Source organism: Peromyscus californicus, unplaced genomic scaffold (genome assembly GCF_007827085.1).
Source record: "Peromyscus californicus insignis strain IS unplaced genomic scaffold, ASM782708v3 Scaffold_2__1_contigs__length_46816999, whole genome shotgun sequence".
NCBI lineage: Eukaryota > Metazoa > Chordata > Mammalia > Rodentia > Cricetidae > Peromyscus > Peromyscus californicus.
In genome coordinates this window covers 33,621,021-33,643,636 of record NW_026294540.1, presented here as the reverse complement: position 1 = coordinate 33,643,636, position 22,616 = coordinate 33,621,021, and the positions used below count along the sequence as shown (strand labels likewise).

The window sequence follows — 22,616 nt, the reverse complement described above, 5'->3', positions numbered from 1 at the left end:
ACCAGAAGATGCCTGCCATGAGCACTCCAGTGAAACGGTCCAGACAAGCTCTCCTTGTGAAGACACAATGACCAAGCAAAAGGTCTCATGCACCTTGCTGAGCCTTCTTCTAGAGAGGGTGACCCAGCCAGAGCACACTGGGTAGCAGTCACGGAGTTGCTGCTTTCCCTGAGAAAGGCCAATAGGCATGGTAACCCTTGGCCCCCCAGAGCCTGGGAATGCCTGCTCAGGCTGGGGCCCAGCAGGCAGCGAGCACGGCTGGAAAAGGAGAGGATGTGGAGTGTGACTAACAGGTTCTGGCCCAGACATGCAAGCCCACAGTCTACCCAGCTGCTAAAGCCGCAGACATTTAGGATTTGTCAGAGCTTTCCTGACAGTGGGAAGTAACGAGCCCAGATTTGTTCCAGGCGAGAGGTCCTCAGCTGCCACCACTTAGCTTTGCACTGGGGCTCCCAGTCTGGCTTCATGGAAGGAGCGTGCAATGCCACAGGTGGGTGCAATTCACATACACAGGCATCTGTGCAACTTTTGTAACTATGTGTGCATGCCTTTGGAGGCCAGAGGTCAACAACAGGTGTCCTCGTCTACCCCTCTTTATCTTAACTTCTGATCTCTCACTGAACCTGGAGCTCACGAGCCAGATGGGCTGACCAGTGAGTCCCAGGGCTGCTCCTGTCTCCACCTTCTCAGGGATAGGATTGCATAAGCCACAATACCTGACTTTAAAAAACAAACAAACATGGGTCCTGGGGATCAAACTCAGCTCCTCATGCTGCTGTCGTGAGCTCTTTACCATGGAGCAACTCCCCAGCCCTGTGCCCCTTAGGTGTAGCCAATAGCTCTGTGCAAATACACACAGCTGTAGACCACCCCTCATCTTCACACTGTCCTGGGTAGCAGCAGCTACCCTGCCCGGTCCTCTGCATCTGCTAGCTGGCTGTGTTTGCATCCATGGTCTTGAGTGAAGAGCGGGCTGGCCCGAGGCAGGGCTCTCATGTCATCTGTCTTCCTCGGACTTAACCACTTCAGATGTGGTCCTCGTCAGGAGCTGCACGAAGGACCAGTAGGCAAGGCACTTGAGGCTCAGGAGAGGGATCAAAAGGAGAGCAGGGCTCTTATTCCAAGAGGGCAGCCTCAATAAGGGCCCCACCCTTGCCCAGCTGGAGGAAGGTGAGACTTCAGAGTCCACACTGCCAGTGTCCCTTCCCAGGGGAACTGGGTGGCAACAGGGGTCTGAAGACCTAGCTCCTCCGTGGAAGTGGGCTGCCCCTCTGAGTACCCTTGAGCCAGAAGGCAGCACAATAGGTCCCAGTGTGGTATTCCAGCAAAATAAGATGCCACACATAGCACAGTCCCCTTGCTCAAGGTAACAGTGACAAGTACACTGACCCTATTGCGGCACTGTGGGAAACTGAGGCACAATGATACAATGTCTGACATAGGTGAAAGGTTGGAAAAAAGGGTAAATAGAACTCAGCATGCTAGTGCCAACAAAGAAGGACTATGCTGGGATTTCTTTTTAAAATGTCTTATTTATTTGTTTATCTATGTCAATTTGACACAAGCTGGAGTCATCTGGGAAGAGGAAGCCTCAGTGGAGGAACTGCCTCCATCAGACCGGCCTGTGGGGAGGTCTGTGGAGCATTTTCCTCATCTGTGGTATGGGCAGTGCCACCCCTGAGCAGGAAGTGCTGGAAGGTACAAGAGAAGCAAGCCACGAGGAGCAGGCCAGTAAGCAGTGTTCCCCCATGGTCTCTGCTTCAGTTCCTGTCTCTGGGTTCCTGCCTTGAATTCCTGTCCTGGATTCCCTCAGTGATGGGCTGTGATATGATTGGGACATATAAACCAAATAGACCCTTTCCTCCTTTGTGGTCCTGATGTTTATCACATCGATAGAATGCAAAGGATGAGTGGTGGCAGAAGACCACCCCTGTCTACAGGCATAGGGACAGGACTCAGGAGACCCAAGCTCAAGAACGGAAGGAGCTAGGCAGGTAAGCAAATACCTGCATGCTTGGTCCAACCTGAGCCATCTGCCCTTGAGAAGCTGCCTGGAGCGTGGGCTCCATTTGAGTTCACTGCACAAAGGCCCTGCTTCTCTGGACTTCTCTGCCACGCATGCTCCAAGCCCACGGGAGCCACCTGGACACCCTCAGCTTCCCTCTGCTGGAGAGCAGAAGTGCCAGCAGAGCCGGGTGGGCTACAAGCCCTCCAAAGGCACTGACCTGGTTCTTACCAGCTGCAAAGGCACCTCACTCACGGCTGGGTTCTCCTAGGGAGACGTGTGGACAGCAGGCTTTGATCTTAGTGAGGAAGATGTTAACAGCAAAGCCCCTTTTTACAGTTTACAAATCATCAAACTTGAAGTGTACCCGCCCCTCCCCACCACAAACCTGACACACTCTGGTCCACACTCCCGCCGACCACGTGAGAGGCCATGGGGAGGAGAGGCTGGAAGGGCAACACAGTGCCTGTGGCATGAGAAAAGTGGGGCTGCGTTGGGCGCCACGCAGCTGGCCAACTCCGAGACCTTTGACACTTGCCCATACCCAAATCAAGCCCTCTGCCCACCAGCTGACATGGAGCTGGGTACACAGGGCTACCTGCTTTGTGTGGCCTAAGGATGCTGTAAGGCAGTGACTGTAGGCCAGCAAGAGCTTCACCTCACCTCCCTAGCCCTAGAGACAGCACCTCTTGCCAGCACCTCCCAGTCAGATGCAAATGAAGGCCGCCATGACTGCTGTCTTTGGCTTCAGGGACCCAGAGTCTGAACGGAATACGCCTCCAGGTCCACTAAACCCACCCAAACTGAGTACAAGGGTCTTTATCACAGAAGAGATGTTGTGGAGCATCAGTGGGAGGTGTTTAATGTGTCCACCCAGGAGCAGCCTCTCCAGCTTGGCTGAACCTCACAATGAATGCTTCCTAGCACTTGGCCAGGGCATGGCTGCCTGGCCTTGCCAAGTTCCTCTGCCTGGCCTAGGCAGCCAGCAATGCCTGATGCTACAAATCAGATCATGTCGTTTTTCTGCTTTAAAATGCCTAATGGCTCCACATCACTCACAGGATGAAGATCCCGACACTCGCCATGGCCACCCCAGTTCTCCAGACACTCAGTCACGGCACCAAGCATGCTCCTCTTGCACCCAGATGCTTGTCCCAGGGACCCTATCTCCAGATACCAGCTCTCACAGCACTACCCATAATTAAACAGCCACAAGCCCATGTGAATAATGTCCCCATTAAGCTGTGAGCTGATGAAGACGGAGTGCGTGGCTCTGCTGGCCAGTCAATTATCCACTCGGCTCTGCCCTGACAGCGCACAGCACACACCACGCTGGGACAAACGCAAACAAACAGCTCTGTGCCTGGTATCCATCCCCACAGAGCTACTTCCCAGGCCTGGGAAGTCTGTGTGAGAAGGACTCTGGCAGTGAGAGGGAACCTCTAGCCCATAAGGACCTCAGCGCTATACATTGAACACTTCTGGGAAAAATGCCAAGAAGTAAGCCTTCCTTGCTTTGACCTCAACAGCCCTGCAAAGCAGAGAGTCAGTCACCAGCCATTACCCAAAGAGAGATAGTGTCGGAAGAGCCTAACTGAGCCAAGGTCAACTCCACAGAGGTAGGACCCCATTACGGTCTCTGGGACACCAAGCCAGAGAGGACTGCTTCCCCTCCCCCAGGCTCCTCCATGTCTCCTCATCAAGAAACCACTCAGTGTCTACAGTTTTCTTGTTCCCTAGGACCCCAAACAGAAGGAAGGCTTGCAGGAGGTGGCCAACTCACTACATTCATTCTGCTGCCCCTCACAAGAAGCCAGGGCAGTGGTGATGGCCATCACACAGCCGTTTCAGACAGAAGCTAGAATGGCAGGACCAGTGCAGGCCAGGGAGAACCTGATGGCAGTTCAGAGTTGGGATCAAAGCATCCATGTGAAAAGCTGGGTGTGGTGACATGTGCCTGTAAGTCTCCAGTGCTGGGGAGGCAGAGACAGGAAGATCCCTGGAGCTCACTGCCAGCCAGGCTAGCTGAACTGGAGGGCTCCAGGTTGAGTGAGAGACCCTATCTCAAGAACTAAGGTAGGGGACATATGAAGAAAATACCCCACCAGATGCACATACATATGCATAAGCATTTGAACACTCTCACTCACACACACACACACACACACACACACACACACACACACACACACACACGCACACACACATATGTGTATGGTGAAAGCAGTGAGTTGTCTCCAAACATGCACCAAAGGTGCCCTGCAAAGAGTCACACCTGAAGCTCAAAGCTTGGCCAAACTGTTCATCTTTCTGTGAGGCAGTCTCTGAGAGATGCCTGTTTGCACCCTTCAATCAACAGTTGGCCATGTGCCCCTCATGCTAGGCCTGGTGTCTCATGGTGCTGGCAGGAAGGCAGGTCCCCATGGACACCCTGACAGGATGCCTGCTCCTCTTGGGCGTGGAGAACCAGTGCTGGGAGGCCAGCTGTCAGTGTTGACCTGGGACATGACACTAGAAAGGCCTAGCCCAGTGGAAACAAGGGTCTCAGCAGACAATGTAACAGAAACAAGCAGCCTTGGGGAGGCAAGAAGGCAGGTGCTCTGATGGGCTCTGCTCATCGTGCTCTAGGGAGTGACATGTGGGGCGGCCAGAGCCCGAGAGAAGACGACATACCTGAGTGCATCTACCTCCTCCTTGCAGAATGGGAAACTGGCCTCAGCTGAGCTTGTCTGGGCCCTCAGCATCTTCAACTCCATCTCCAGCTATAAGGAAACACAGAGTAAGCGGTCAGCCTGTACAGGGACCCACAGCCCAGGTCCCTGCTCTGTTCCCAAAGTCCTGAAGTCTGCATCTGAACATGCCCAGACTGGATGCCTAGTTTGTGCTGGGGATCTGGGGAAGAGGGTCCCCTGCCTGGTCAACCCCATAGCCTAGATCTCCCATGCCACAAGCCGTTCTGAGTTAGGTAAACACAGTTCTTTCTCTTTCACCATGCTCCTGTTCCAAAGTTAGGTGGAGAGACACATGGTCGGCCATTCGTGTACTGCTAAGGAGAGCTATAGAGCCTTGGAGACAGAGAGGGACAGGGTGAGTAGAGAGATCGCAGTCTAGAATTACCATGGCTTGGATGGAAGTCACAGTGTTTTCTCCAGGGTGACAGAACTGCCTGCCTGCCCTGGGCCAAGGTCTGCAAGCTACTCTGAACACCTGCTGGGAGGGGTAGGGGTGCGCCAGGAAGCCAGACAGATCCCAGACCCTGGAGAGAGTCAGGAACGGAAGACACAGGCAAGCTCAATCAGCCAGGCCCAGGGGGAAAGCAGATGGCTGCTGGGCCAGTGGCTTCCTGGGCAGCAGGAAAGTCACCCAGAGCTGACCCTTGCTCCTTGAGCGTCCTCAGCCCCATCCTTCCACACAGATGCACACTCAGTGCCTACAGTCTCAAGGAGAGCAGAAACCTCCTTAGGGACAGGCCATGGGTCGGTGTCACTGCCTGCAACCCAGCTCAGACCCTCACCCACCCCATCTCCTGCCAGACTGGCCTCCTGACACCAGGCTATCCAGACTCCAGAACCACGAGCCAGATAAAGGGACAGTACAAACTGTATGTCTCTCTGTGTATGCATATGTGGGTACACACATCTATGGAGGTCAGAGGTCAAACCTCGGGAGCCATCCAGCTTGTTTTGGGGTGCAGAGTCTCTCATGAGCCTAGAACTTGACAATTTATCTAGGCAGGCTGGCCAATGAACTCCAGGGGATCCACCTGTCTCCATCTCCCTACTGCTGGGGTTACAAGTCCACATTTTTACATGAGTTCTGAGGGCCGGTCTCATGTCCTCATCCCGGCACCACAAGCAATTCGCTGGGTGAGCTATCTTCCCTGCCTCAAGGATGGTGTCATCTTCACATGCTGCCTGCTTTTGTTCCTAACTGACACTGTCTTTCATGGTCCAGCTCCTCCATGGCGAGGTGGAGGCAACACGGTGCTGACTTCCAGAGAGCCCTCCCCTTGCCTCTACACTCTAAAACGGCTTATCATGCTGTGGCAGGTCTCACAGATTTGAGACTCTGATAGAACTGGCCCCTGAAACTTAATGTGATGGAAGTACTTCCTGTTTCTTATTGTTGGAGGAGGTAGCAAGACTCCAAGGTACAGGATGCTACAGTAAGGGGTGTGTGTGTGTGTGTGTGTGTGTGTGTGTGTGTGTGTGTGCGCGCGCACACATGCGTGTACGTGTGCACATGTAGCCACAGTGTGGATGTGTAGTGCAGAGGACAACTTGCGGGGATTCGTTCTCTCCTTCCGCCATATGGGGCCTGGAGATCAAACCCAGGTCCCAAGCTTGTGCAGAGCCTTTACCTGCTGACCCATCCTGCTGGCCTTATGAATAGGAGTCCTTCTTGACAGTGAGCTCTCTGGCTTTGGAGAGACTGGTTAGACACACATGCATGCACTGCTATCATAGACACAGTTGCCTCTCTGTGTACTTCCATGCTCCCTACAGAGCACAGTACAGATGTCCTTGTGCACCTTCAGTACTGAGAGGCGCATCTGCCCGCTTCCCGCAATGCTTTATGGCTTGAATTTAGATGAGGCATGAATAGCTGATGCCTGCTCAGATGCTTACAAATGCCAAGTGGCCTTGGCAGCCACCTGTTCCAATTGCTTTGGTTCTGCGTGGAACTCATCAGAAAGTCTTTTCCTTTTAGTGGTAGAGTTTAGCCCATTTATATCTTGCTATGTGTCTGTATTGATTTCTATTGCATTAGGCTTCTGTGCTTTCTGTCTTCTGGCTTGTGAGTGTGTTTCCTTTCGTGTCTTGACAGTCAGCATTTGTGCTGTTAAGTAATGGCTGCATTATGCTGCATCCATACTTTCCTGTGCTGGACAGTACCAAGGACATGTCCCATTGAAGGTCTGACTAGTTAGGGATTCCACCCTCCTCGCTTGGTAACTGTACACAGTTGGTGACAATTAATGTCACGTGTTTACCTGCTGGGCCGAACGCCCAGATAAAGCCTGTGACTTTGTCTGTCTGGTGGCTCAGCACTGATTTAGTACACTTAAGACTCCTTTCCCCAGTGTGGGCAACAGCACTCAGACCTGGGGCCCTGGACAGATGAAGGTGACACAGTGGGGCTGCCCCCCTTTCATTCTGCTCATAATGGTGGTAGCTCATCACATCTCTCCCTGTCCCTGGACAGGCCTCTTCCATCAGCTCCCCATACCTCAAACCATCAGAAATCCACCATGAGCTTTTAAAAGAAACTCTTGCTTACAGACAGACAACCATGTAGGCTGTGGGCTTTCTTGGCCTTTTTCTTGTAACCCACAACTCATAACCAGTCATGCTCTCTCTCTACTAGACAGAGGAATCCTATCAGCCCTAATCCTCTGGTGGGTCCCAAAACAGCTAAATATGCTTCCCCTTCTTCATGGTAACTTTCCAGGGCATCTTCCCTGGCGATGATGGACAGCCCTTGCTTTTGTCTCTCATCTTTGCTGGACTCCTCCTTCTGGCTCAGTGCTTCTTTCCAAACACCCGTATCCTGCATCACCCGGCACTCACGCACTATGAGTGTTCATGTACTACACGTTCTAACTGTCCACACGAGCTGCATCAGCACACCTGGCACTCAGGGCACTATATCTGACTGCCCACGTGAGCTGCATTTCTACGGGGACAGACAAGGCTCTCACAGCCAATGCTGTTTGTTCTTTGCCATGGCTCTCCTTCCCAGTACTCTGTGATCTCCTGCTTCCCTCCAGGCCGGCTACATTGGCTCATGCAGCCCCATATTGTTGCTATAGGCCTAGTCATGTTTCGGGTTCTAACGTACAGCTAAACTGCACTTTCTGACAAACTGTGTGCTCGGGGTCACCTTCTTTGGTTGTGGATTTCTCTCCCCCACTCCCCAGCCTCCTTCCTTTGATTTTCTATCAGATCCAGCTCCATGCCTAAGGTGGCATGGAGGGAGAACAGGCCTCTTGCCTTGCTATGAACCAGTCTCACAGCCTCACTGCAGGTACAATGAGAGCCAAGAGCCATGCTCACAGCAAGCATGACCTGCTTCTAGCCACCTGAACAGGGGCCCTAGTGCCCATGGTAGTCTTGTGTACCAGGAAAGCACATGAGTCCTGCTCTGGGGAGGTGAGGTCTGCTGGGCCACTGTTGCAGCCTGAGGCTTAGGACTACCTGGCAGGAAGCTCCTCACCCACAAGCAGGTCATTGGATCCTCTCCTTCCCAGGGCTTTTTCCTGAAGTCTGTACCCCACCTTCCCCTGGCAAACACTTTATGTGATCCACACAAAGGCCAGTCCTCTGCCAGTGGCCATGTGCCTCCTGCTTGTGGCTTGGTTCCACTCTACTCCTGCCTGGCCAGAGCTTGAGTTCACCATTTTGTTTTCATTCCTGTTACTTCTACACGGTCGGCAGGGAAGGATGGGAAGTGCTGGCTCACACCACAACCTCCAGAGCAAATACGGATCCTCTCATTTGAATCTGAAGCCTTGGGTCTATGCTCAATATTCCCCCTCTTCAAGGAACAGTTCTTGCTCTACTGAATCTGCACCAGGTTCCTAGCCACTATCTGGTGGCTGGCCCACCATGATGCCGGCCCACCTGCCCCACCATTCAGCACTGGCTTCTACCTTGGCCACTCCTCTCCTGACCCACAGCATAAAACTATGATTGGTACAATAAGCCCATGGTGAATTTCTGATGTAGAGCTACCTCAAACCCAGCTCTTCAAGTACAAGGATGTCACCTCCTTTAGGAGCAGCATACCAAGTGGGCTTCATTTTTATTGTCTGCAGTGTTGAGGATAGAACCTAATGCTCTACCACTGAGCCACACCCCAGCCCCTCACTGGGGGATTCTAGGCAGGTGCTCTACCACTGAGCCACACCCCAGCCCCTCACTGGGGGATTCTAGGCAGGTGCTCTACCACTGAGCCACACCCCAGCCCCTCACTGGGGGATCCTAGGCAGGTGCTCTACCACTTATCCCCTCTTTTGCCCAAGACCTTCCCCCCCACACACCCACAATTCATATCCTGCCTCTACCATATATGCCCAGTATAACCATGGCCATCCTATCACACATTTGTCCTATGGTGTCATGACAGTCTGCCACCACCTGCTTTCAGGCCACAGGACCCTGGCTTCATGAGACGAGTCCTGTCCTCCCTTTTGTGGCCATCTGCTCCCTTCCAGCCAATGGGAGCTGACTTATGTCTGGGATTGGAAGACATGGGATAAAGGGAAGAGAAATTTGGTTGTGCATGAATGTTATAGCCTGTACCTATTTTCTACTTCACTGAAGAAAACCTAGGTCTAGAGTCACTTATAAAAACAAGAAAACATGGGACTAATTGGATTGCGTCTTCAGGGACCCTGCCAAATGCCTCAAACCATGGGCCAGATTCCAAACTCATCCTGCTAAAAGGATTTCACACACAAAGTGCTTTTTGGAGGGCTCATCTGCAGCTGAGCAGCGGCCTCAATGCACATGCCTGCCAAGTGAGCGGGACGAGGTGAAGAGGAGCCCTGTGCATGCTGGGTGGGGGTTGCTTCACCACCTGCCGCTGCCCTGTCTCCTGTTCATTCAAACTGAATGTCCTAGAGCTGGTGCTGCCCACCCCTCTCTCCGAGACCAATGGGCATGTGAGTATCCTCCCCTTGGCGCTCTCCTGGTAGGGCAGGGAGTGCTCCTGACTCTCTCTACACCCAGGGGTGGCTGGAAGCCAGTCTCTGGGGACAGCCAGCATGCCTCTCTCAGCAGGCTATGTTCGTGTATAATGGAGATGGGGATGATGCCTGCTGCCTGCTGCCCATCAGGACTGTGGGTCCCTGGGAGCAAACACTCACCCGCATCTGCCAGCTGTAGGTAAAAGTTGAGGATGACTACTCTTCCAAGCTAGGCCCTCCTCCTCCAGGCTCCCATTCCAATGCTGTCCACCTTATTGCACACTGTCTAGGCTACAGGACTACAGAGCAGGGAGGGTGGCCCAGGCATTGTAGGAGGCTGTGAGGATGGACATCCTGTCCCTAAGATGGGGCAGGATTCACTCTAAATCAGGGCATGGAACGCAAAAGACTCAGGCTGCCACTGACCTGAGCAAATGACAAACTTTTCTGGGCCTCTGACTTCTTCCATCCCAACAGCCCCACCACAGGATGCTACAGAAAGAAACTAAATAGTGCATCAGTGACCAACAAACCTACCAGACCAAACTCCTAAATGCTGGTCCTGCTGCTGTGCTTGGAAGAAGACCCCTTTTATCTCCTCTATCCTGCCCCACGTACCTATGCTGTCTGCTCAGGTAGCAGGCACTAAAAACATAGGTGTAAATGGGGAATAGTGGTACATGCTGTAATCCCAGCACTCGGGAGGGAGGGAGTTTGAGGCTAGCCTGGGTTCATGAGACCACGTCTGAAAAACACAAAAAGCACTCACAGAAATTTCCAGGGTAGACCCAGCACCAGCTTCTGCAATCAAAGCATCCTTACGTAAGCTTCATGCTGTCACACCTCATCACGGGTGTGAGGACACACTACACTCCTCCTTTGTACCAGGGACACGACATGACGTTGAAACCCTAACTCTGTCAGGTTCTGCTCTCCCCGACCCTGTTCCTCATCTGAGCTCTGAGGGCACAGTCGGGCAGGGCTCTGAGGTCTGCTGAGGCTGGCATTCCTGGTGGAGCAACATTCTCCTGAGGTAACTTATGCTCAGACATGTTCTGCAATCGCCAACTCCTCAGTGTGAAGAAGGGCCACCAACAGCCGGATGAAGCAAAGACTACTGCATCTCTGTTTGGACCAGGTCAGGTCTGGAAGGAGTGAGGAGGGAACAGCAGGAAGCAGCAAGAAGCAGGGTGAGCACGCTCTGTGGGATTCTTGGAGTCTAACTTCTGCCAGCCTGGGGCTGCCCTACAGGAGGCCTCCGTGCAGGCAGAGCTTGGGTCTCCAGTTCAGAGGTGCCCAGAAGTCAGGTGCCCTTGGGGCTGGGGCTGAGTCAAATCTTCAAAGTGATCTACAGAATCAATGCAACTCTTTCAAAACTGTAAACATTGGCTTGAGGTGTGACTCAGGGATAGAGTGTATGCTCAGCACCAGGTTGGATTCCTGAGCACAGCAAAAAACTCTTAAACTGCAAATGTCTTTCTTGCAAAACTGGGTTTGGTCGGGGTTTTTGTTTGTTTGTTTTTTGCTTATGCTAAAATTCAGAGAACTGCAAGGGATTCTGAATAGCCGAGTTGATCTTGATAGGCTGCAGCGGTTATTTTTCTCATTGCTACAACAAGATACCTGCCAAAAGCAACTTAGGGAAAGTATTTATTCTGCTCACAGTCTGAGGGTGCACAATCCGTCGCAGTGGGGAAGGCACCGCGGCAGGAGCCTGAGGTGGCTGGTCACATGGAATCCACAATCCGGAAGCAGAGAGAATGGATGCTGGGGCTCAGCTCGCTTTCTCCTTTTTATTCAGTCCAGGACCCCAGCCCATGGCATAGTGCTGCCCCCTTTTGGGTGGTCTTCCTACTTGAGTTAAACCAATCTAGAAACTCCCCCAGAGAGATGTAGATACAGGTTTGTCTCCTGGGTGATTCTACATCCTGTGAAGTTGATGGTCCAGATTTAACCACACTGCAGGGGTGGAGGCACAAGGTGGGAAGGCTCACATCAGCCTAGGAGCAAGGGCACTAAAGACAACAACTTAGGCAGTAGCGTGAGGAAGGACTGACTCACAGGCTGAACTCAACCGAGTCCAGCATAGAACACAAACTGGCGTGACCAGCTGGCCATCAATCAGGAGACCATGACTATTGAGTGGAGAGAGAGGAGTCTCTGCAGGGGACAAGATTAAGACAAGTGGACATACCCGCACACTCAGGAATGAGGCTGGAGCCCTAACTCATGCCATATTTAAAACAAACAGTCCAAGTGGATCAGAACTGAAAGGTGAGACCCAAGCTGCTAGAAGGAACATTTACAGGCAGGAAAAGATGGATGAAGGATGGAATCTTCCCAGCTTTGGATCCAGCAACAGTTTCTAAGCTATGCCAACAGATAACAAGGGCCTCATCACAACATCAATTTCTGTATGCCAAAGGACACGGAAGTGAGAAGAGTCTACAGGATGAGCTACGGCACTGCTGAAGTGGAGCTCAGATAGTGGTCAAGTGTGCAGAAAGCACAGCTTGAAGGTGGGGTGAAGGGTCCAGGGATGCGGCTCAGTTGGTAGTGTGCTTGCCAATTAAGAACAAAAGCAGAGGACAAATACGGGCCGCTTCCGTCATTCCTGGTATTGGAACTCCATCTTTCTGACTAGTCTGGCTAGAGGTGACTCTGTAGTGGCTCTCACAGAAGCAACTGATTCTGTTCAGAGAGGTGAACCCTCATGTCTGATGGAGATGAACATCCCTGGGAATTGCAGGAGGTTGTCTGCTACAGACAGCAGCAAAGAGGAGGGTGGCTGAGAGGACCCCTCCTCCCCGTGTGAGGAGCCCCAACACTTCAAGACAGAGCTCTTTGGCAGCTCAGGAAGGCACAAACCCAACCTACAGCAGAACCAGGGATGCTCTTCCAAGAAAGCTGCCCACACTGGGCACAGACAACCACTGACTCTGTGCAGCCCAGCCCCAAGCCCTGCCCTGCATCTCTAGCTATAGGCTCCACCAGCTTTCTTCTCTGCCCTGAAGCATCATTGAGATTCAATTCTAAGGATGCTTATGGCTGCTTCCCCAGCAAGGCACAACTCTCAATAGAGACCACGTGTTGTGGTTTGAGTGGTTCGTGGTTTGATCCTGGGAGCCAGCCATACTTAATTCTACAAAATAATAACCAGAGCAGGAGCTCGGCACCCTGCCCTTCAGGCCAGCAGTTCTAATTAATGAAGCCGCTGCTGGGCACCAGTGTGAGCATGCTCATCCCTATACCTATGCCTATGAAGTCTCGTCATTCAATGCTCGATACATAGCAGTCTCCATCCGGGCCAAGTACACAGATGGTGGTGATGGTGGTGATGGTGGTGATGGTGGTGATGGTGGTGATGGTGGTGGGTCCGGGGCTCTGGAGGGCTCTCAAGTTGCTACCAGCTCTCCAAAGCCCACTCTGGGCAGATGTCTCAGGTCTCCAAAAGGTAACTCTGAGACGACAATGGAAATTCTGGATGGAGTCCACTGTTTAGCTCAGCTCTAGGCCCACGGGGACCCAGGGAAGTGTTTGAGCTGCTGCTCCTTGGTAAAGGAAGAGAGGGGTCTTAAGCTGAACTCTCCCTGTACTTCCACTTCAGCCTGGAGAGAGACATGGGTCCCTGAGGCTGCACTAGTCACCAGGCTGTTGAATGCAATGGGCCACCTAAGTGGGAAGCATCTAGAGAGGCCAGCTTGTAGTTTCTACCTAGGACAGCCAGCTCATCATTCCAAATCCAGGGAAGAGAATTCTGGCAGCTCCACAGGTGCGCAGCCCAGGGAGTAAGCTAATGCAGAGCAAGCTGGCTGAATGCCATGAGGGGTAGATAGGTCAGCAGCTGGAAGGCAAGCAGCAGGGTGTGCACTGAGCCCATGCAGCTTCGCTCTAGGAGCCCCACAGGCCAGGCTTGGGCAAATCCAGCATCTCAGGTGCAAAGGCTGAAGGCCGAGGTCTAGAGGCAATGTGCATAGCTTCTGCCGACAGGACACACTGAGGAGTGTCAACCCACTTTAGTAGGGCTTCTGTTCCTTTTAGTGGGCAGGTGCACGGTGCACCCTCAGCAGGTACAGAGGGACTAGGGGAAGACATCCAGGTAGAAAATGGGGCAGTGAACACTGAGTTGGCCATACAAAACAGCAGAGCGTCTGTCCTCCAAGTCCGTGGAATGAAACATTCCCTCAGGGTGGTAGCATGAGGAGGGAGCGACTGGATCCTCAATGGGGCCAGATCCTCCATAGAGCTCTCTCACGCTTCCAGTGTGCAAAGCTGGGTTGGCAACCAGGAAACAACTTCCCTAGACACCTAATTGACCAATGGGCTCTCGGTTTCTAGATCTGAAACCAAAAGCTTCTGCTGCGTTAAGCTGCCTAGTGCTGCATGCTTTTGTATTAGCACCAAGATCAGCCCAAACACACTGCCATGGAGCCTTCCTGAAGATCAGCCCAAACACACTGCCACGGAGCCTTCCTGTTACCTCAGAACAAGCCCAGGGAAGCAAGTACTCAAGGACATGCTTGCATAATGTGGCACCTGCCTCAGCCTGCATGCTATGTCTACTAACAGAGGAATATACTCCGAATGGGCAAAGGAAGAAGCTTCACCCAGTGCGAGCACAGAGCCCCTCCACCAGCTCTGGAGGACCACAAGAGGGTTCAGCTGTGGAGTCACAGACAGACCTTCTCATGCCGTGTCCCTGGCCACAAGACCCTGTTCCAACAATGACAGACACCAGTGTGGCAGCAAGTGAACTGGCCATCCAGCCTGCAGAACCAGTGCCCAGTCTCCATGGTAGGTTTTCTACACACCATGTTCCTCCAGAACATGGTGCCCAGTGACAGAACAGGACAGGCATTGAGACAGGATGAACATGTCAGTCTCAGGAGCAGGAAGGGCTGATGGGAAATGGCTGGCTAGGGCCTTAATGGCAGGCTGTGAGCAGACCAGACATGTGGGGAGAGCACACAAGACAGCGGTCCCCAGTCCTCATTTCTATGACATCCACCTGACTCAGAATGCCACCCTAAACAGGCCTGGCCCTGACAGGCTGTCACACGGCTCTCGACTCTAATGAGCAGCCAAAGCTCTAAGAGGACATGCAGACACCAAGGACATACACCACACACAGTCCTCAGAATTCAGGTCCTTCTCCATGTGGAACCACAGGACCTATAGCCCTGGGATCTTTTTCTTTTTTAAAAAAAGATTTAGGGCTGGAGAGATGGCTTAGTGGTTAAGAGTGCTGGCTACTCTTGCAGAGGACCAAGGTTCAGTTCCCTGCACCCATGTAGTGACTCACAACTACCTGTTCCAGAGTATTCCAACTCTCTTTAAGCTAGCTGTGGCACATGCCTTCAATGCCAGCACTCGGGAAGCTGAGGCAGGTGGATCTCTTTGAGTTCCAGGCCACTCTACAGAGTGAGTTCTAGGACAGCAAGCAGCCAAAGCTGCATAGAGAGACCCTATCTCAAAAAAAAAAAAGATTTAGTTATTTTTGTTTTATGTGTATTTTGCCTACATGCATGCATGTATGCCATATGTATGCCCAGTGCCTGTGGAGACCAGAAGAGGGCATTGGATCCTTTGGAACTGGAGTTATAGATGGTTGTGAACCATCATGTGGGTGCTAGGAACTGAACCCCAGCTCCTCTGTAAGACAACAAGTGCTCTTAACCACTGAGCCACCTCTCCAATCCGCCAACCCCCCCCCCCCCCCACACACACACACACACATACCCATACCCACGGAGTCTCCTCTTTCAAGTAGTCCAGGCTGGCCTTGAGCTTATGATAGAGCTGAGGATGACACTGAACTTCTAATCTTCCTGCTTCCACCTCCAGAGTCCCAGGATTGTGTGCATGTCCAACGCATACCATGCAGTGCCAGGGATGGAACCCAGGGCCAGCTTAGGTGAGCACTTTACCAACTAAGTGCCAGCCCCTGCTGTCAGCTCATCACACCAAGCATCTGCTTGTGGAGAGAATTCACCTGTGACATGCTCCTGTCTGGCTGCCACAGAGAGGGACATTACATACAGAAGTTACTCTCGGAGGTGGTACAAAGAAGAGCGAGCGGTCGGTGAAAGCTCCAAACCAATTCTACCACAGCCTCTTTGGGGGCAGAGGCCCCCCTGATCCACAAGCTCCACTGGGAGTAAGACACAGAGGGCAAGGAGGAACCATTAGGGGAAAACGGTAATCAGGAGAAATGACTGCTTAATTACACTGGATGGGGTTGGGGGGAGATGCCTGTTAAGACAGAAGATAAATCCACATTTCTAGCTCCCTGAAGTCTATAAAATATTGGAGGCTTTTTATGGTTGTAATCAAAAACCTCATTTCTCTAGCCACTGCTGGCCGGATCTAATTAGGGTGAGGTATTCTAACGATGCTAGCCTGGCCCGGGACGATGCTCCTTGTGGTATTAATTGCATTTAAAGAGGAAGCATGAACCACACTCATGCTCACTAATTAGTGTGAGGTTACTAATTAATAACACAAAGTCAAGTTGCCTTTGTCCTGCCATTAGCGATTAGCTCAATACGGCACAGTTCCCCTTCTACGACTTGCGAACAAGCCTGGAGTCAGATTCCAGCAGCCAGAGGGCTGGAAGCTGCAGGGATCAGGCGAGTACCGGGCCGTGTCCCTGATAATGCTAGACATCTGTGTGGTTCCTCGACACGCAGGTCAGAGGAGCTTCCTTCCCAGGGCAGGTGGTAGCCGCTCAGATGGCCCTTCTCCACAGCATCTCAGCCTCAGGAAGACGGAGGGCTCGGAGGCAGGCGGGGAGGCCCATTGCCCCCCTCCCAGCCTCACGGCCAGCTCCGGGCGCACTTGCTCCTTGGTCTCTGGTTCTTCTCCATGAAGAAAAGAGCTACTAATGCCCAAGGAGTTGGCAAGCAGCAGGCACCTCGCAGGCAATTCACTTGTAACTCAGGAAAGAGGTGGGTCGGGACAACCAGAGGAGGGGGTACCTGGGGCCCATGCCCAGCTGACAGGAGGGGAGGTGGCCACCACAGGCTGAAGGTAAACAGGATGATAGGTGGGCCTTGAGGCTGGCCTCACCACAGTTCCCCGGGAAACCCTGCTAGGCACCTCTCTCCTGCAGGCCCAAGGACGCTGAATGCCATCAATGGCATTTCTTGGAAGCCACAATAGTCCTAACACAGGGGACTCTGGAAATGCAAGTTTAAGCCTAGAAGAGGAGACCATTGTACTGGGTGTGCCTCTAATCGGAGCACTCAGGAGGCTGAGGCAGGAGAATCACAAGTTTGGGGCCGGTGGCCTAGGCTACAGAGTGAGACCCACACTCAAAACACCAAAAACAGGGCTGAGATGATGGTCCCATCATGAAACACTTGCCTCACAGTCAATGAAGACCCTAATTCTGACCCCCATGACCCCCATGACCCACATAAAAAAAAAAGGCAGGAGTGGTGGCTAACGCTCATAATCCCAGTGATGGTGAGATGGGAGGTGGAGAGAGTCAGATCTCTGAAGGCTCATGGACCAGCTAGCCTAGCCTGTGGACCAACACTCCAGGCCAACGAGAGACACCAGAGGTTATCATCTGATCTCCATGTGCATGCACACTCATGTACATTCCTATGTGCACACGTGTACTCAAACATGTACTTATGTACACAAAGAGACAAAATAAGTAATAAATAAACAATAAAATGGAGGAAAGAAGTGTAGTTGCCAGCAGTGAATGCAGCTGTGAGAGCTGGAAGAGAAGGTGCTGAAGGCTTCCCGAGGGGCAGAGTATGACCCCGCATGGGCTCACTGCTACACAGGACTACTTGAAATAACCCCAACTCAACAAGACTCCCACTGTATGGGAACTCCTGTGGTATACTGTTCCACAGAACGGTGCTCCTGATGTGCACGTCTGCTGCGTGCATGTGCACGTCTGCTGCTCTGAGGAAGCCTCCCCTCACCAAGCTCAGTGTGGCCAGAAGACAGAAGGGGCATCTGGAGCCAGCCAAGCCTCAGGGGTCAATGACAGTCGGGACATGAACATGGATCTGCCAGGCCCCAGGTCACTGCTCCTCCTCAAGCCCTTGCCTGAGGCCAGGGCAGGGCTCCTCGGCTGGCAAAGCCGCCCCTGAACCCTGCAGCACCCGAGGGAAGGATGGAGGCTGTGAGACAAACACGTGTGACCAGCTGGGCCACAGGTCCCCAAGTACTGTCACTTCTTATTTTCCTCTTAAATGGGAAGGAGAGGAGAAGTGAAATAAACAACATGAAATGACCTAAGATTAGGCAATCAGAGGCAGAGATCAAAAACTAGGCTAAGGAGACAGCTCCAGCTCCAACCCTAAACAAACACGAAGAAAACTTGCCCCAGGGGCCAGCATCCTGTTCAGCAGCATCAGAGAGATGGGCATCTTAGAGCCTGTGGCACCTGGCCCTCTCTCAAGGGTCAAAGACAGCCATGTTTTACCACAAGCTTGCATTGACCATTGTCTCAGTTAGAGTTACTACTGCTGTGAGGAACCATGACCAATGGCAACTCAGGAGGAGAGGGTTTATTTCACTCACAGTTCCGTATCACACTTCATCATCAGAAGCAGTGAGGGCAGACACTCAAACAGGACAGGAACCTGAGGCAGCAGCTGATGCAGAGGCCACGGAGGGTGCTGCTTACTGGCTTGCTCCCCATGGCTTGCTCAGCCTGCTTTCTTACAGAACCCAGGACCAGCACCCCAAGGATGGCACCACCCACAATGGGCTGGGCCCTCCCAGGCCCTTCCCCCACTGATCACTAATTAAGAAAATGCCGGGGCTGGAGAGATGGCTCAGTGGTTAAGAGTACCGACTGCTCTTCCAGAGGTCCTGAGTTCAATCCCAACAACCACATGGTGGCTCACAACCATCTGTAATGAGATCTGGTGCCCTCTTCTGCCCTGCAGATATACATGCAGACAGACTACTGTATACATAATAAATAAATCTTTAAAAAAAAAAAAGAAAGAAAAGAAAGAAAAAGAAAATGCCAACAGCCAGATCTCATGGCTGCATTTTCTCAACTGAGGCTCCCTCCTCTCTAATGACTCTAGCTTGTGTCAAGCTGACATAAAACTATCCGGAACAACCACTGTCCCCTACAACCAGGGGTGCGTAGGACAGTAGGGCTGAGACTGCAGAGATAGGCCAGGGAGAAAAGCACTCGCTATACAAGCCAGATGACCTGAGTTTGATCTCCGGGCAACCAAATAAAGCTGGAAGTGGTAGCCAGTGTCTACAGTCCTAGTCCTCCTAGGGAGAGCTGGGTGGAGACAGCGTGCACAGGACAGCTAGTAGGCATACGGTGGTAATGAAACACTGTCTCAAGTGAGGTGGAAGGCAAGGGCCTACAGCCTCTGACTACATTCCAAGGTGCATACTATATGCATCTTCCTCCCTCCCCTCTCTCTCTCTCTCTCTCTCTCTCTCTCTCTCTCTCTCTCTCTCTCTCTCTCTCTCTCACACACACACACACACACACACACACACACACACACACACAATTCTCATACAGACATTAAAAAGACAAATGAGGCAGGGGTAGGCCAAACGTGCTGAGACCAGAGCAAGACAGGTCAAATCCCACCCTGCAGAGACCCTGGGATGCTAAGTCAATCTCTGTGGGGGTCCAGACCCTAGAGATTGACAGGTCCTAGGAGTTTCAATACAGGACACAAGATGAGAGGCCCAGCCAGACTTCAGCACTACGCCACTTAGTGTACTCCACAGCTCTGCACCAAGATGCGGAAGTCTGTGAGATGGACTTCCAGGAAGTACCTAGTACTAAGGACCCAAGAACAGCTTCTGCGTCCTGCCCCTAAAATAGACGCAGGGCTCAGAGTTCTTCCAAAGTGACACAGGAAGTACAGGGCAGAGCCAGGCAGCTATGCTTCTATGCAAAGTGGACCCTGGGTGACAGCAAGCTGCTTAGCCATGGAACCCTGGGCCTGGCATGTGCTTAGCACAACTCATTTCTAATTCTTCTTGGCCTCGTGTACATTATGAAAACAAGGCCCCGGGGTACATTCCAATTCAGGTCAACACCGAGGAAGCCACGCATGTTGATGCACAGAACATCAGGGTCTCCCCGGGCTGTGCAGACTGATGCTCAGCTCACAACTCCACACCCCCACATGTGGCTTCCCCAACGGCAGCAGCAAACAGGCTGCCACTAAAAGAGGCTGGGGCACTTGGACCACAGGGATGAAGCCCAAGAGGTCACGTGTGGAGACAAGCGATCTACCACACTAGCCAACCCACAAGCACTGCCTGGGCAGAACGAGGTCATACCACCCCTGACAGTCTCCTAAAGTTAAAGAAACCCACCACACCCACTGACAGACACTGTGCTCCACAGTCCCTCCTCCACACTCTCTGACGGACATAACACTCCACAATCTATAGGATCACCCCACCCCCACCTTGACCCCCACACTCTAGGCCAGAGGCCTGCCTGGCCTGCCACCTCTGACCAGCCCCAGGCCCCTTCCCCTCCCCCAAGCTGTCTTAACTGCCAGCTACCAGCTGACTGGCACTCTGCTGCTTACTGCTTGGTCAGTCTGACCTCCATGCAAATGACAACACTGTGTCCACAGCACCCACATGTGAGTGGGCAGTGGGCACAACCAGGATTGCACAACCCTCCCTGATTCTGTATTCCACCACTAGTCTCTCTCACCCCCAGATCAGAATCTCAACCCTGACCCAGAACCCTCAGAGTCCCCACAAGCCAGCTCTACTTGTGAATTCTAGCCCACACTCTTGAGTCCCACAGGCAAACCCCGCCTGTGTTATCTAATCCTATGTTGCTTAGACTGACCTAGCTGGGCCCAACCCTTAGCCTCCCAAATGGCTCCCATGACTCCAGCTGGGTCACACCTTGGTATCACATGGGGATGGGCTTCAAGACCCAGTTTCCACCTCCGATCCTTCCACTCTGCAGTTTCTAATATCCAAGCAACATGGCCACAGAGGAGGATGTGCCTGTAGGCCAAGTCCTGCCAAGCAAAGGCAGGAATTCCCTTGTGTGCAGATCCAGGACTCCAGGGAGCCTTTACCACACAGGCTGCCCTTCACCACACAGCACCAAGTGACCCCCACCTCAGTACTCACCGTGTCGGCTCTCTGCTTCTGAACCCCAAGCTCCTCCAGGGCCTGAGACAGCTGAGCCTGCAAGATAAGACCAAGAGGGTCAGGGCTGAGGAGAGATGCCTGCCAGCCTAGGGGTGAAGGGCTTGCCTCAGCCTCCACTCCATATTGGGGCTGTCAGGGCCACATTGCCACCCTAGTCAGGCCCTGGGTAGTGTGACGTTCTAAGCCCACAGCAATCCATGCTGTGCAGCCATACATGGAGAAGGGCCTGAGGAGGAGGTCAGCCAGCTGTCTCTTGCAGTCTCCCACTCTGGAAGCACTAACTGAGGTGGGGGCTCCCCAGCACAGTCACAGACTGGGAAGGGGCAGGGGAAACCCCCAACCAGGGGCACCCGGCCTGGTGTCCCCAGAAGGAAGGCATGCTGCACTTGAGCAGCAACAGCAGAGTCTCCTGACCAAGAGTCCCTGAGCTCCACCCCAGGGCTCCACATGCAGAGAAGGACTGCCTCCCGAGGCTTCCCGACCTCGGCTTCCACAAGCCGGTGAATGGAGCAGGCTGCTGAAGGCTGCCCTGCTGGAGGTCACAGCAGAACAGGCAGACTCAATTCCAGCACAAGGCTGCAAGAGCCCAAGGGTCGGAGAGCACAGACCTTGGCTCCAGGGTGCCACAGGCTCCATCCTCTTGAACTCATAATGTTGCCACCCACTAGATCAGCACACATGCCTCACTGACTAAACATCAGTTCTCATAAGCCCTGCTAGAGTCTTCCACGGCAGGCAATAAGTGGCATGGCCAAGATGCTTGTAAAAATACATCCCGACCACAGGTAGCTGCTGTGAGCCATCTATAAATGTACACCTCCAGTGAGCCAACCATTTACACAGCAAGGATGTGATCACCCTCCCTGCGCTGGAAGGGCACTGCCCAGCTCAGAGCAACAGAACTACCCATTGTCAGCTCTGCAACAGGCAAGGGACTCCTTCCTATGCTCTGTCTGCTGGGAGGCTGGCCCTCTTCCTCTGGGGATTGCCACAGGCTGAGGACTCTGCAGACACCAGGGTAACTCTGTGCTTCTGGATATCCTCCGGGCATACCATGTCCTTCCCCAGAAGAGCTTTCCTTAAGAAAATGGGTCCAGAAGCCAACCACCATGTACAATTCAATGAGTGGTCAGTCAGTGAACAAGGCAGGATCTGAACCCAGGTCTAACCTGTGACTCTCAAAACTGGAAGAACTGCAAGGCCTACATGTCCATCACCAGGGCACACAGTCTTTTCCCTCTGCTCCAAAACACACTGCCCTCGCTGCTCTATGAGTAAGGGGCTGGAGGACAGGGACTGGCATCCCCTGTACCTGCCTGGCCTCAAGGACACACACTGATCTGCTACAAAGCACTGAGGAAAAAAACAAACAGTGTGAGAGCGGAGCAGGCAAAGAGGCAAACAGACATCTCCCAAAAAGGAAACGCACACAGGCGGCAAACACACAGAAAGGTAATTAACATGGCTAGCAATTAGCCAAATGCAAATCAGGACCAACAGCGAAACACCACTCTGCGAAGACAGGGCTGGCAGAACCCAGGAAGTGCTGGGGCGCTGAAGGGGAAGGGATGGGAGCCGAGCGAGTCGCGGTGACGGTGACAGTTGCAGTGGAACTGAAGCCACTCAGATGCCGGTTTCTCCACAGCGTGTCATGTCTGCATAACCTCCCCAGGTGTGTGCTCAAGGGACTGAGGAACACACGCCTGGGCTGAGGAGACGGCTCAGTGGAGAAAGGGCTGCCACATAACTGTGAGAATCTGAGTTCAGACCCCAAAC

The 22,616-nt window shown here is 52.9% G+C and overlaps 1 protein-coding gene across 2 annotated transcripts in view; it reads right to left on the bottom strand.

Annotated features, from left to right (window-relative positions):
- Mad1l1 (mitotic arrest deficient 1 like 1) overlaps nt 1-22,616 on the bottom strand; it is a 334,799-nt gene that overhangs the window by 106,550 nt on the left and 205,633 nt on the right. For both annotated transcript variants that reach the window (XM_052754234.1, XM_052754235.1), the window contains 2 exons: nt 20,820-20,876; nt 4,679-4,767 (listed from right to left, as the gene is read on the bottom strand). In XM_052754234.1, coding sequence (XP_052610194.1) covers nt 4,679-4,767; nt 20,820-20,876 — 146 coding nt within the window. The remainder of the gene's footprint in view (nt 1-4,678; nt 4,768-20,819; nt 20,877-22,616) is intronic.